This window comes from Mastigoproctus giganteus, chromosome 4, assembly GCF_048544385.1.
Source record: "Mastigoproctus giganteus isolate SK-2022 chromosome 4, ASM4854438v1, whole genome shotgun sequence".
In the NCBI taxonomy this organism is placed as follows: domain Eukaryota; kingdom Metazoa; phylum Arthropoda; class Arachnida; order Uropygi; family Thelyphonidae; genus Mastigoproctus; species Mastigoproctus giganteus.
Genome location: NC_143578.1, coordinates 229217853 through 229234312, shown reverse-complemented (window position 1 = coordinate 229234312; position 16460 = coordinate 229217853). Strand labels below are relative to the sequence as shown.

Here is a 16460-nt window from a genome sequence, read left to right as displayed (position 1 = left end):
CCGGCACGACAACCAAGTCAGTAGAGTTTACAATAAATCGTCAATACAAATATTTATCGTATTTAGTAGTCACGGGCTGACATCAGTAAGTTCAAGGTAAGTTCCAATCAGTGTAGGTCGAAACCGTTCAAAGCAATTCCAGAGTGAACAGTAATTTCAGGTTTATTTAAACATGATACGTCAGAAGAAATATACTGTAAGTTTGTTGGAAAGTGTTTGTCACCGATGCGGTGATAAAATCAAGGTATCAATGAGTGTTTTCCAACTCATTAAGTGGCACTGGCCAATCTGAATAACTTCAATAAGTCTTCCTATAACATCTCGGATCTGATCGATAGAATTAAGGAGAAGCAGAAGACGCATGCAGGCCAATCCACACGGATGATATCCTCACCTTCCAACGTATTAATGACTAGCTATGCCCAATGGGGGTTGAACGTTGTAATCTATTCGAAAGAACACTTCTCCTCCAGTACCAACATGGGAAAAGACCATGGGCCGCAGGATACTATCTCTATATCTACGTGCAGTCAAGATCGAATTCCTGATAATACAGAGGTGAATACAGAAACTAATACTGCTTCATACCAGCAATCCACCTCCGTGTAACTGATTGTGTTCCTGTTTATACACAGGGTTGCTTCCGGTTCCTTTTTTTTACACCACATGATGTGAAAGAGGAACCAGAAGTGAACTAGGATCCGACTACAGATTGTACCTGGACTTATCTGTAAAGAACGCATGGCGCCATTCCTCGTCAGTCTAATTGCAATGTTCGAGTAATGACAAATCCCGTATAAATCCATGCCGTCCCTGATGCAATGCATCTGAATAGCTGGATAGAGGTCAAGCGTTGATTGACGGCCAAAGAGAGAGAGAGAGAGAGAGAGAGAGAGAGAGAGAGAGAGAGAGAGAGATCGTTAGAAAAATCAACCTGAGATGAAATTTTCAGAAGCTTCAATAATCGACAGGTGTGTTGTCTTTTACAGCTGTAGTTCACGAAATAAGATAGGTCTGCGCCATGGTCAAGCATTGTACGCAGAATTTGGCCTATATTGTGGGAGAACTTATTTATTAACATCTTCATATCAGTCTGTAGTGCAGTGATATCCTAATTCTTTTGACCAGTTTATTTCACCAATGTCTCATTCCCTTTTCTCCGGAATGGTATATAGGTGATAATCTGAACGGAAAGATGATAATCTGCAATGATCGTTGCAGATTATCACCTTCACCAGCAGTTATTCATCCAAGCTGCTGACGTCTTTCATCTTGTCAAAGCATGTTTACATAGTAAAGTGCAACGGATTTCCACAATGTTTTCTACCCAGAAAGGGTTAAGAGGGCAAAGTGAGTCCAGGCACAATTTCCTTAAACACCTAAAGGCATTATGAAGCTTTAGCTAAAATTCTGTCATTAGACTAATACGTCAAAATCAGGAAATGAATTAAGTACTGCCCTATGCAATTCAATGGAGCGCATGCTCTAAACAATTCATGTGCTACAATAAACTGGCTGCTGACGTTCACGGACTGATTTGCACATTGTGCAAATCGGTCAGCTGTGGCCGTACAATGCCCAACTGAACATTAACATTACAAAGGAAAATTACCTCACTTTTAAGAAAGTTCGATTGCTGAAAGTCGAGAGTTTCAAAGAAAGGAAGCCGGAAAAATTCAGAAAAAAAAAAAAAAGGTTTTGAGTGATTTTTAGAGTTGGGAGAATGATGGAGGAAACAGATGAATTTGACAGAATGGGGTAAAGAGATTTTAAGCCGGAGGAGATTCCAGATTACGAAGTCTCTGACTTCGTGATCTAAAATCTCCTCTTTTTGAGAGCAGACGTCAGCAGCTTTGAAGCAAAAGGAGCCATAGAGAATAAATGAGATGAGTGGTGATGAGGTAACCAATAACTAAAGTTCTGTAAGAAAAAGTAAGTGGGGCGCAATTTCCTCAGTGGGGCTGGCAGACTGTAGATGAAATTGGACATCATTAGAACTAAGACCATGTATATTTGTGAAACAAATGAGGCCGTTTTTTGGGAAGTTTTTGCATATACGTTTGTTCCATTAGCTGTTTGATATAACAGATTCTCGGTAATTCTCCTCGCACACGCGTGCGCGCGCGCGCATGTGCGGGGAGAACAACCGAGAATCTGTCACACACACACACACACACACACACACAAAGCTCTCGTAGGTAGTAGTAGGATCGCCGTCCTCCCCACGCCGGATGGAAAAGACCTGAGTTCGAATCCCGTCGATGACGGGAAGAATTTTTATGGGCCTTTTTCACAAAGTGGCTGAGTTAGTCGGTTTCAGACAAGGGTAGCATAGTTTTTTCATCCGGAAACTCGTGTTTTTCGTCCAGCAAACAGAATCGACCTCAGAACACGCGCAATTTACAAACAATATACATGGAGCAACATGGCCTCAGTCGCCGATGCTCCTAAAACTCAATAACAACAATACACGTTACTCTAGTAACGGATGGCAGAGTATAGGCAACGAGATTATACACTAGATATCCGGATACCTGCTAGAGTATTACCAACAGGGTCGGTTCGTTGGGCTATCTAGCAATTGGCCTGCGAGAACCCTTTTAAAGCTTTATCTTCGCAATACAAGGAATTGCAAGACACGACACTGCTGGTGTCCAAAACATGGCTCAAAGTGCAGGATAGAAGATCCGGGGAGACTGGTTTCGTTACTTCATGCTTCCATCAAACACATCAAAGTGATGATACTGCTGTTATTGTTGGAGTGGTTTTTATTTATTTATTTATTTATTATTATTATTTTTTTTTTTTTTAGTGCAAGGATTACTATGGCCAAATTACATCTAGGTCATATTGCATTGGTCGATGAGAATCATGTATCTATTTGGTAATTCTGTGACAATAGGTACTACCTATTATCACAAAAGCTCTGGCATTTTGTGTGATGTGGAATACACATTTCGATCACTGTTTATGTTGTTTTACATCGATGATTACCTCCAGCATGCTATAGTTAGTATTTCTACTTTGCACTTGAACGAGAAATATATAGAGTTACTAAGAGTGACACTAGCGAAAGATGTAAGAGCATTTGGCTTTCGCAGAAAGACACCAGGCTTTGATTGGCTCATAAGTGGCACGTGATGATTGCCACTAGGGAGTGGCAACCATCATCACTAGGATATTCGTAACAAACCTCAAAGAACAAAGTAGACGTATACTGATATCTTTGGATGAGTTCCTCGTGCGCACATTCTGCCAATTCTGTCATCACTTTCGTACTGCAGTACAAAAATTTTCCATCCTATTCAGGTGTTCCTAACCAAAAGGGATTAAATTCGTATGTACCTTCTAATTTAATTAGTTATAGTCCTTCTAATTTTGCTCAGCCATCCACTTCGGCTTTTCAAGTTTCAAAATTTGTAAATAAAACACATGGCCAGAAGATTCAATTTTAAAAAAAAAAAATCTCTTTAAATCCATATATTCCCATTACCGCAACATGAAAATGAACAAGTAAAAAAATATAATAAAAAAGCAAGTAAATAAATTCGTATTAAAATTAGATGTAGAATAAAACAGAATGCATTTATTATTTATAGAATTAGTATTGATAGTGGAAGTTTATACAGTATTGGCCAAAAAAAAAAAAAAAAATTTCCGTATCACCTATCCATCCTCTCCAATAGTTTGTCTAGTTCTTCCTTGAACTTATTCAAATTACCTACTTCCGCAACAACGGAAGCTTGTTCTAGCAATCAACCACCCGTTGACTGAAAGCAAACTTCCGCACATCTATTTTGCAAACATCCGTCCTCGATTTGAATTATGTCCCCTCGTGTGCATAGTCTGAACAAGCTGAAGAATCCCACCAGCACTGAGTTTGCGCAAGCTATTCAAAGCCTTAAACACCTCAATCAGATCAACTCGTAGGTGCCTACTCTCCAGACACTGCAATTTATAGAACTGAAGCTTTCCTTGGTAAGAGCACTCCTTTGTTCCTCTCACCAATCTCGTTGCCCTTCTCTGTACCCGTTCAACTAGCTCAACATCCCTCCTAAAATGAACCCGCTAGACCTGTATGCAGTACTCAAAATGTGGCCTGGCCATTGCCTTATACAATGGGTAACACCTCTTTGTCCCTGCTAGCAAAATACCTATATATCACTGACAAAACTCCATAAACTGTCCTGGCAGCATGTCTGCAATGCTAAAATAACTATTGTGTATCATTCTAGAGAGCTTTCCATCTGTTCTGAATTCCTTCTGTCGGCAGGAGAGAGAGAAGTTCCACGGCTTCTCCGAATTCTATAGATTAGAGCCAAATTCCAGCTGGCTGCTATACTGGCGGAAAGTCTTCTACTACGATCTATGTTATCATTCTGGAGGGGGGGTAATGTGCCTGCACATTAGTAATTTCTTTCCTATTTGCGCGGTAGCACATTGGTCATAATTACCGTCCTCCCCACACCCGGTGGGAGAGGCGCGAGTTCGAATCCTGTCCATGAGGGAGAAACTTTTATGGATTCTCTAGCTGAGTTGACGGGTTTCAGGTGTAGACAGCAAGTTCCCCCCCCCCCACCAGAAATACTGGTTTTCTTCCAGCAAAAAACAGGCAAATTAACCAGAGAACACATGCAATTTATGGACAAATGTATTACACATGAGCAGATGAGTTAGTTCTCTAGGTCCTAATATGACAGGTTTACTTCTTTAATAAGTTTATTTTCTTAAACATTACTGGAGCCCAAGTACTTCTGAGAGAGGTGGAAGTGTATATATCTTAACTGTAGGCTTGAATTAATGGTATTCTTAAAATAAAGTTAACGTTATTTGATTTCTGCCAAAACCTTATTACAAGCACATCCCTTGGAGCTAAATAAATGTATAATTTATAAAATATTATTATAAATTAAAAATTTGTAAAAATTTGACTAGTACCGTTTATTTTGGTTTTCCACAGATCAAAGAAACTTAGGTGACATAAAGATGGCTTTCACAGTTACCAAAAATCAACTTTTAGTAGAAGTTGTAAGGGCTCGTGGACTCAAGTGCCATAACAGTAGTAGGCAATTGCCAGGTAAGTGTGCACCGAACTGGGGAACGTACTTATGTTTGTATCTTACTAATGACGTAATGTGTCTCTATTCTATAAACTCCACTGACCAATATGGTCATCTCTGAGTATGAACAGATTTTTTTGAGTACCTACAATCTTGCTTTTTTTTTACTCGAAAGTTATCATGAGAGAGGATACTAAGTTCTTGGCCTGTAACAGAAAGAAACAAGATAATCCAATTACACTGTACTGCCACTTTATTAGATACACCCCTGCTGTGCACACAAATAGCTTGTCCCACAATGTTGCAAGTCACATGACCACAGTTGTGGATATAAAAGCAGCAGAACCTTCCTAGTATCAGTTAAGCGTACAAACCGTAGCAAGAATGGGGAAAAGGAGTGATCTAACGGACTTCGAACGTGGCATGGTAGTAGGACAAAGCATCTCTGAAACGGCAGTTCTCCTGAATTTTTCACGCACCACAGTTTTAAGGGAGTATAACACGAATGGTGCAACGAACAGAAAACATCCTCTCAACGGCACTCCTGTGGAAGAAAATCGCTTGTTGGTGAGAGAGGTCAGAGGAGGATGGCTAGAACTGTGCAAGTAAACAGACGGGCCACGATGTCGCACATCACGTCAGAATACAATCTTGGTGCGCAGAACAAAATATCGCAACGGACCACTAGTCACACTTTGTCGCGAATGATCGGGCTACAACAGCCGACGGCCACATCGCGTACCTTTGTTATCAATGAAGAACAAGAGAGCTCGCTCCCTGTGGGCACAGCAACACCAGCACTGGACTATCGAGAATTGGAAAACAGTTGCTTGGTCTGACGAGTCGAAGTTCCTGGTGCAGCATGTTGATGGAAGGCTCAGAATTTGGCGAAAACAACATGAATCCATGGACCCGTCATGTCTGACGACTAATGTGCAAGGTGGTGGGGCAGTGTTATGGTGTGGGGAATGTTTTCTCGGTACACGTTAGGTCCATTAATACCCATAGATTCACGTCTGAATGCCACATCGTACCTAAACATCGTTGCTGACCAAGTGTTGACAGTTTTTCCTCAGTCAGATGGTTACTTCCAGCAGGATAATACGCCGGTGCACAACGCTCGAATCACTATGGCATGATTCCAGGAACATGACAATGACTTTTCTTTGCTGCAGTGGCCCACTCAGTTCCCGGATCTCAATCCTATTGAACATCTTTGGGATGAGCTGGAACGGGCTGTTCGCTGCAGGCGAATAGCCCTTTCCAGCTCATCAAATCTCAAGGAACTGGTGAGATTTGATGATCTGATTACACCTCCTTGAGATTTGATGATCTGATTATACTTCCGTCGAATCTCAAGGAACTGCGTGCCACACTCATGTCTGCATGGTTCTCCATTCCTGCACAACGTTTTCAGCATCCTGTTCAAGCCTAGAGCAACTCAAGCTGTTTTGAAAGCTAATAGGTACACCCTACTAGGTAGGTGTACCTAATAAAGTGGCAGCACAGTGTATATACTAACATACAAGTTAGTGCAAAAGCACCATTTTAACGTAGCGATCTACCAAAGTAGTTAAATTAATTAATTAAATTGCCATCGTTTTGGTAATATCTCATATTGTGAATACCTTCACAACGAGTTGCCATGGTATTGTACTGCCTCGAATAAGTAACAATTTACCAGTGGAGAAGACTATTGTTATTTATTCTCAGCGGATATCACCACCCAGACGGCGCACCGTTTCAAAGCTGTCAAAGCACCGTCTGGGTGGTGGTATCCGCTGAGAATAAATAACAGTAGTCGTTTCCACTGGTGAATTGTTACTTATTCGAGGTAGTACAATACCATGGCAACTCCTTGTGAAAGTATTCACAATATGAGATATAACCCAAACGATGCCAATTTAATTAATTAATATAATTACTTTGGTAGATGGCTACGTTAAAATTACGCTTTTGCACTAACCTATATGTTAGTCATTCTACCTCGTAGCATGAGGCCTTTGCCCTTAAATATTTTATAGTCCAATTACACACATATTTCATTCAACATATTCACCTTTCTACTCCACACACTTCTACGATGTTCCAGCATTTGTAAACCTCTCAAATAGAAATCGAAACAATGCTCCCCAAACCACACTTCTACTACTCGTATGACGTCATCAGTTGCTCAAATTTGATACTCCTTAAATGTCTTTTGAGATTTGAGACATATGATGCCTCATATCTTCGGTTGCAAGATGTGATAAATATGGGGGATGATAAAGAAGCCGGAAGCCTAATTCAGCCAATTTGGCATGTGTTTGATGTGTTGTGTGTGTGTGTGTACATGCACCGCATCACTGTCCTGCAAAAAGAGCACTCTCTCCTCGGGCGAGCCTTCCCCCTAGGTTTGGCCTTCAGTTTGTACAAAAGTGATGAATAATTCTCAGCAGTTATCGCTTTACTAATTTTCGGAGTAAAGAGCGTAGTGGTACACGCTCTTTGAATGAACCGTGGTTCAAGTTCGCGTGACTACTAAATATACTCAACAGACATAATCGGAACTTCTTCGGGGGGGGGGAAGCCACTGTGCTTCCACTCCGACGTTTCTTTGGTTACTGGATCATAATGAAACAACCTTGTTATATCCACCGTCACAATTCGCACCAAAAAGTCATTTGTACCTTGCTCAAAATGATGAAGAATGGCACTTGAAGACAGGATGAGCACCCCTCATATGGAGAACATTTTTGCCGATAATTACAAATATATAGATCACTCCCAACTAGGCAGTCACAATCCCCGTTCTTCCGCACCATGTGAAAAAGGTCTGGGTTTGAATCGCATCTCAGCGAGAACTTCTATCGGTTTTTTTTACAATGGCCAAATTAGTCGGTCTCGAGTTTCTTGGTTTTTCTTCACATAATTAGGGTTTTTGTTCTCAGCAAACAAACCAACAGAAGAGTACAATTACACACACAATATATGCCTCATATCCTTGGTTGCTTATAGCCTGAGCCACAGAACCAGTAACTCTGTGACAGAGGATGAAATAAGCAGGACTGTTTTTTGGCTGTATGAATCATTGCGTTTATCGTTCTTCGTCATGGCTTCTTTCTTCGTTTCCCCACTACCGACTTTTTCTTTTATTTATGAACTAACTTACGTTTCTCACGTAATCACTGTCCTCCCCACACAGTGTACAAAAGGCCAGGATTCGAATCACGTTAATGATGCGAAAAAGCATATTTTTAGTTGGCGGCTGAGTTAGTTGGTCACAAGCGTGGATATCAAGATGTTTTATCCCCAGAAACTTGAGTGTTTCGTCCAGCACATCAGGCAAATCAACCAGAAAACACACAATTTATAGTCATAATACACATGGGCAGATGAAATAGCTCTTGGGTGGTCCTCAACTGACAAGTAACTTAGATTCCCCTGGGTGCAGATTCCAAAAGAACTTCCCAGACCTTAAATTTACTTCCACATTTTTTCCTTCCAACCTCTCTTTCCGTGCACAAACTTCCAACCTTCTGCGATCTCTACTTTCCTTTTGGGTGAGACACCACTCTGCTCCCATTAGTCAAGATTACAAGCTTCACCTCTTCTGCATTTCTTTGTTCTTTCCGTTCCGTTTATCACGCTTGGACTGTACTGGACGGTGATGTAATTACAGTAAGTTGTTCATCATTTCCCTGACCTCATTTTCTCAACTAGACCGGACATAGCCGAGTGGTCAGGAACGAAAACGTAGTGGTACACGCTCTTTGAGTGAACCGTGGTTAAAGTCCGCGTGACTATTAAATATGATCAACGATTGTATTCACGATTTGTTGTAAACCCAATCCACTGATCTTGTGATCGTGCCGGGTATGAACATTTTAGTTATTTTTACTAAAACAGTGCATTTTCCTTGAATATAATGTTAACTTGTTACTTAAACCCAAATTTGTGTACGGTAACATTATTTTTTCTTATTTATTTCAATAAGAGCGAACTCTTATTGAAATAAATCTTAGTGAAATCGGTCTATTCTGTGTCTTTCCTCGATATTCCATGGTTGTCGATCACTGCAGTCTTTAAAAATTGGTTCCGTTATTCAAGCATTCATGTTATTTTTGTTGGAAGGATAATTGATAAGACTGGGTCAAAACTTCTTACCGGGGAAAACAAATAGAATGTATCGGAGGTCAGAGTGTAATACTGAAAATCATACCGGATCCGGCCCACCGGGGTTTCCCCGGTAAGTCTTATGGCCAGTCCACCTCTGGTATGAGTGTAAAGATTGAAAAGTGGCAAAATAATTGGTCGAAAAAGACCGTTCGGTTCACACAACAACCTAAAAAAGGGAGTGCACCTTGCAAAGTTAACAGAGCAAGGTCTGTTACTTCCCCAGACAACAAAATTACTGCATGTTGCTAAACAATAGAATAATCGAAAAGTGGAGCCGATTTCAAGCCATTGATGCAGGAGATACACACACACTTTATGTTCACAAGAGGTTGTTTTGACATGTTATCAGTTTAATATGCAAATTTTACTTTTTTGAACTCCTTTTACTATAATCATCATAATCCTTCTACCTGGTGGAAAATACCTGAGTTCGAATCTCGTAAATGACGCGAAGAATTTTTATGGGCTTTTATTCGCAACATGACTGAGTTAATCGGCCTCATAGAAGGGATAGCATGGTTTTTCCAGCAAACTGGCAAATCAACCACAGAATACCGGAAATTACTGATACAATATATTGTCGCCTTATAGACTTTAGGTGCTTTAGCGCTTAACACAAATAAAACACATAATACAACTCGTTAGTATGTACAATGATAGATGCTGTTTATCTCCTTATGCCTTTAATACAGAGAGAGAGATAGAGAGAGAGAGAGACAAAAACAACGTTTATATATTCTATAGGCTTGTTTGAAGAAACAAGGCTAATACAAGCACGAAGATAGCCATAAAGGATGGCAGTTCCGTTTTGATACACTTGTAGTCAGCATTGGAAGAATGATGAAGTTACTTTCAAAGAAGCTTTCCCAACGTTCAGAATCTTGTCTTTAAGCAGGCTACTGAAGAAAAACGCTGTCTGGTAGCAAAAATAAGCTCGGATGCGTTGGCTGTTTACAGTATGCGACTAGGTATTAAGGCGTTACTGGGGTAATTAAGGTAATTTAAATAAGGCATCAATACATACAAGTACCTGTATATTGTATCTGTAAATTGCGTGTATACACAGTTGTTAGAATTGCTGTCCTCCCCAAAACCGGGTAGAAAAGCCCTGAGTTCGAGTCACGTTGATAACGTGAGGAATTTTTATGGGCCGTTTTTACAACGTAGCTGTTAGTCGGTCTCAGATAACATGACGTTTTCTCCCGGAAACTCAGGTTTTTCGTCCAGCAAACAGAAAATCGACCACAGAACACACGAATGTACAGACAATATACAAGGCGCAATATGGGCTTAGTCACTTATGCATGAGTGAATTGTGACGTTATAAAATTAGGTTAACGATACAGCTTAGATCTTCAAAATTAATGAGTAACTCATGCTATTTTGACCTTTTCAAAATTAAAAAAAAATAGGTCTTCTTCATCCTCTGTTGCGAAAATGGCCTTGGCCGGCACGATTTGGTTCTTTGGTTCTGAGCAAACGAAACTAAAGTCATGATACATTAGTTTAGTACATTAGGATAATCGCATGCTTCAGGTGAAGAAGCATGCGATGATCATGGCTCGCAATTCTGTACCAGCCAACTCGTAACAAAATAAAAATGATAATAAAAATAAAAAATAAAAAACTACAGCGTATATGAACAGAGTTTACAGGAAGCAAATCTTATGTGAAACCTTTATTTTGGTCTAATTAATGCCATCGAAACAATAACTAAACATATTAAAACTACATTTATCTTTCCTTGACATCAGAGTGTCATGCACTGTTGCCTCTTCAGAATTACACCGCTATTTTCTAATCAAATTTGAATTTTCACACTACAATTTGTGGATTGTTAAGTTCTGATTATAGTTCTGAATCATATGCAGACAACACAGTTGTGGTCAAGCGCGAGCATGCACAGCACACGCGTTCGGTGGAGCGTAGTTCAACTTCGCTTGACTATTAAATGCGGTGTATTCATTGTCGAAAAGAATTAATTGTAAACCCATTTCACATAATGATCGCGATGGATTTATACCCAAAACATATTTTAAAACTGTATTGGTTGTTTTTGTTTGTCGGATTTCACAAACCTCACTAGCAACTTACATTCACTGGCCGAAATATTATAAACTTTATTCAATATCTAGTAGGCCCATCTTTTGCCGAAATTATAGCCCGTACATGTCATGGTATGGATTCCGCTAGATGTCTAGATGTCTGACGGAAACTAGCTCCAGATTTGACCATTCTTCCATCAGGAAATTTGTCGTCTGCTGTATTGTGGTCGGTAGAGAATGCCGAAGCCGAACTGCCCTTTCCAACATATCCCAGACATTCTCAGATGGATTGATTTGGAGAATTAAGTGGACAGGGGGGATGTTGGAAATCACGGGAACTTTTTTGCAAGGTGAAAAGTGCCTTGTCATCTTGAAAGAATCCATTGGAGTCCGGGTAAAAATGAAGCACTGCAGAGTAACGTTGGTCCGATACGACAGAAAGATATTCATGAGAGGTAACACAACCTTCTAACGGTGTAAGTGAACTCCAATTCGTACAACCAGAACATACCCTATACCACGATACCACCAACAGCTGCCCAGGGCGGACACGAGACGTTCTGTATGTATGGCTTCATAACTTTCACACCGCACATTAACCCTACCATTGGTGCAAAAAGTATAAATTGATCACGTTGATCTTTTTTCCACGGTCCAGTCGAATATTTCGACTTTTTACAGAAAGAAGTGGCTTTTACAGGCGCACGACTAACAAAACCCTGATCCTTCAATCCCGCTGCATAGTTCGGTTATAAATGGGTCTTTCTTTGCCTAAATCAAATATATCAGTCATTTGCTGCATACTGGACCTTCTATTCTGACGTCCAATTCGCTTTTAATTTCTGCAGTTTCATTCTTGGCGTACCGACTTTCTGTCACATTTCTTCTTCTTCTGGGAGCTACATTCTCCTTTCGTATTCCTGCCATTGTATACTTTTGAGTTGGTAGCTTTCGACGCACCAGTTATTTCCTTTGTTTTCTCAATTTTGGCTCCTGCAAAACGTGATCCAACAATGACACCTTTCTGAAAATCAAAAGAATACCTATCTCCCCCATGAACAGATCGACGAAGAAGGAAAGTATGCAATATTTATCTGATACCAAGGAACTTTTCATCATATCATGTTACAACTTACATTTGCATACCGCGTGTTAACGCCAATTACAAAAGGTTTCCTTTTTTTTTTAGGTGAAACCTCAGTCTCGAAATGGATAAGGAAATATACTGTATATCGTTTCTATAAATTGATTATATTCTATGATCGGCTTGCTTGTTTTGTGGATGAGAACCTCGCGTCTCCAGGAGAAGAAAAAAAAATTGACTTCCATGCCTGAAATCAGTTAATTCCACCACAGTGTGCAAAAATTCCTTCCGTCTTGACAAGATTTGGACCAGGGAATATTCCACGCAGTGCGGAAGGCCAAAAATCATAATCACTGTGAAGGCTGATTAATTACAATTTGTCATAAGATTTCCACAGCATTTTAAACATTACATATCAAGCATTGTTTCAACACATTTTTAAAGAAAGGATTCCCTATTAACAAACTACATGTGTGCTTTAATGATGATGAGTTATTTACTAATACTACAAGATGGCGTGAACTCAATTTCTTTTTACTCTTTATAGATACTTATGTGAAGACCTACTTTAAAGATAGCGAAGGAAAAGTACAGAAGAGAAAAACCAGCGTCGTGCGTCATTCTGCGGACCCAAAATATCACCAGACTCTAAAATATCCATACATCGACACAAAACAACGAAAGCTATTAGTAAGTGTACAAATCAGTTAGTTCATTTGTTAAACTTAACAGTTAAATGATATTGATTCAGTTAATAATGTAAAACAGAACTATGAACTTCCACCATTAATACCTCGTTTAAACGCCTCTTCTAGCCTTTCGCCCAACGCAGAGCCTCGGTCACTACACTTTCGACCCCTCATTGCTTAATTTCAGCAACTTGTCCTTAACAATTCTTGGAGTTCATTAATCAGGAAAAACTTTTTTCTGAATGGGTTGCGTATAATTTTCGCCCAGGCATCCAAGAACATGAAGTACCAGGGTCGTACATGGATGCATATCGTTTATGGTAGGTTTGCCTGTGCTGAAGGATGAAAATTCTAAGATTTTTTTCCAACAATTTCGAGAAACTTCGTACAGGTGGATTCATAGGCATCAAAAGTTGGGGAGGGGGTAGACTTTACAACTTGTATTTTAAATAACTTTAACAATTTTTTTAAGAAGTCTATCAAAAAATTATTGAAGCTTCAGAAATGAAATACAACTTTTGGCGATATACGCCTATTTCATAAATTTATTCTTGAAGTAGCTTCTTGAAACTGATAATCTTGTTGTTTTTTTTATTAAAAAACGAATGAAACTCTTCACACAGCTCCCCTTCTATGGTATGTATTATCCTGAAATTATAATTCTGTTTCATTCCACTATGTATGGTATTCGAAAATATGTTCGACTTATGGCTGAAATTTCTTTAATTCCTTTATCTAAATGTGAAAAAAAAAAATCATTATAACACACTAGTGCTCAAAAGCTAAAAAAACTTCGAAAAATCATTATCGCCAACGATACTGTTAGAGAGAGAGGACGTGACTGACAATGCCTCTGCCTAGAGCATTTCAGGCATACTCTATTTGACTAAGGTTTAGAAATCTGAATAATCATTATACACGGGTTAACATACTTTGCCTTTGAAGTTATTTGTTCACTAGGAGAACTCACTCAAGACATGCATTATTCCTTAGAGGAAGGAACAGGTCTGTATGACCATCAAGAGTAATTGAAGTCTACATCATTAAATTGCCATTTCAAAACATTTCACTTTCTGCGATGACAGAGGGATATAATTCCCTCCGGATGAAAACACATCGAGAATCGCATTGACTCTATCTTGACTCATTAGTGAAGAGCACCATGACCCACTGCTCCTAGGCCTAATCAGCATGCCCTCAGTGCCAATTCAAACGGGTACGTTTGTGTATTGCGAATTTAGTCTCTTTTATGTAAAAATCAAGGGGACTTAGCCAATAGTGGTCATGCTGTTGTTGTAAGGTTTTGGGTGATCAGCAACTTAGGTCACATTGTGTTGTATATAATATGTCTGTAAATGTATATGGTCGATTTGCTGTTTGCCGGACGAAAAACCCGAGTTTCTGGGGAGAAAACCCACGCTACCCTCGCCAACTCAGCCACGTTGTGAAAAAGGCCCATAAAAATTTCTCACGTCATCGAAGGGATTCGAATTCAAATCTTTTCCATCCGGTTTGGGGAGGACCGACGGCGAATATACCACCTGTGCTACCCACGAGGGTCCAATAGTCGTGCACAAAGACTTCTTCTATATATGGTATAATGGATACAAGTGCCCCCCCTTTAGATCCGGCAAGCTCTGAAGCAAGTTTCCTTGCTGCTCAGCCTCTATGACGCCTCAGGGTTACTGAAAGATAACGGTCAATGGCACACAGGTGACACGAATGGCACCTTGGTCAGGTTTTCGAGAGAGAATCTGCATGTTTTGGAAATGGTTCCACAGTCTGCTTAAAATACTGAGAGATACATTCAGCCATTGGCCACTTCCGTTGACTTTGTTCTTTATTCTTATTGGTTTTTTTATTATTATTTTATTTCCTCTCTCTGGAATGGGCCCCAGAAAATATTTTTTCTTCATCCACTGGTATAGCACTACCTCCAATGGGTGATGGTTGTCTCATAGATGAGACAGGGAGATCTATCTATTGGAATTGGTCCACCTTCCCATGATATGGACGAGTACTGAGGGGCAACTTTCCAGGAGATTGCTACTTCTGGATGGCCAAACAACACAACACACAGAAACAAAACATCTGGTCCAATTAGTGTTACTGTACTTCAGCGATACGAGGCGCATTGAAACTGAAATTCTAGGAACCGTCCTAACAAAAATGCATATTATATTCTTATTAGTTCTTCGATTTGTTTTGCCCGTGAAAAATACCGAATTTCTAGGAGCGATAACCGCGGGACCCTCGCCTGGAACCAACTAACTAGGATATACATGTGAAAACGTCCGTATAAAAATTCCTCCCACCTTGACGAGATTCGATCACAGACTTTTTCCACACAGTATGAAAGCATGTTGCTCCTAACTACTACTATGAGACTCTTACAGAGGTTCTGAAAACAGGTTGTTTTTCATATCTTTATTCGATTTACATGTCGTAACAATAATAAGCTGGAATTCGCCCATATTTATAACCGAAATACAGCTGGAATTGGCCCACAATTATAACTGAAATATAGCCATTGGATGTCTGTATTTCGGTTATAAGTGTAAGTCTTTATTTACTTATTTTACAATTTAATCAAAAATTTCGCTTTAAGTTTCAAATCTACGATTGACATTCTTTAATACAACTGCATAGTGATTATAATATTAATGCTTTATTTCAGGTCATGGTCTGGGAAAAGCACAAAAGGTTTGAACACAATCAACCATACGGGGTCGTCGAAATTCAGCTGGACCGCCTGAATCTGAAAAACGTCACAGTTGGATGGTATGAACTCACTTCACCAAACAGCCCAGACGTAGATTCTATTGAGTTAACATGAAGAAAGAACTGTCTCAATAGATGAGAATCAAGAAGTGCTTCCGTTATTTCACTCTAAGTAAACTCCAGTGCAACCCCCACTGCAATTGTTATCACACCCCCTAATCGAGCTGAACTGGGAGTTTCTCATACGCAGATCTTTCATATTTCGATACAGCCACAACAACGATATTTATTCGCAAAAAATTTTGCAAAAATAAACTCCTTTTCCACGAATTCTGGTAACGTCGACCAACATTTACATATATTGATATACAAATATTAATACAAGAATATATTTTTGGTGTTTATAGTAATTTCTGTGAAACACATATCAGTTCTCTGTGGACTAGTTCAAGCACCTGCAATGTCTCATAGATCTATAACCATCTCGATGTTATATGTACAAAAGAAAGAATATAGTTTAATTCGCATTTGTTGCTATTTAAGCTTATGGTTATTAAGATAGCGTATTCTGCTGGTTATTATTCACAGCATATCGATAATATGAATAGTTCTTTACAATGTAAAGAGGTAAATCGGATAAAATTTTGACTATACAAGTTTCACCAATATATTTAAATTAGTTTCTTTTTCATAAATTTATATA

General features: G+C 39.4%; 1 protein-coding gene across 3 annotated transcripts in view; it reads left to right on the top strand.

Annotated features, from left to right (window-relative positions):
- The window catches only part of LOC150087466 (uncharacterized), a 131803-nt gene extending 115600 nt beyond the window's left edge, over positions 1-16203 (top strand). For all 3 annotated transcript variants that reach the window (XM_090372086.1, XM_090372084.1, XM_090372083.1), the window contains 3 exons: positions 4961-5077; positions 12895-13037; positions 15714-16203. In XM_090372086.1, the coding sequence (XP_090228212.1) occupies positions 4961-5077; positions 12895-13037; positions 15714-15872 (419 nt within the window). In that variant the 3' untranslated portion in view covers positions 15873-16203. The remainder of the gene's footprint in view (positions 1-4960; positions 5078-12894; positions 13038-15713) is intronic.
- Positions 16204-16460: the final 257 nt, after the last annotated feature.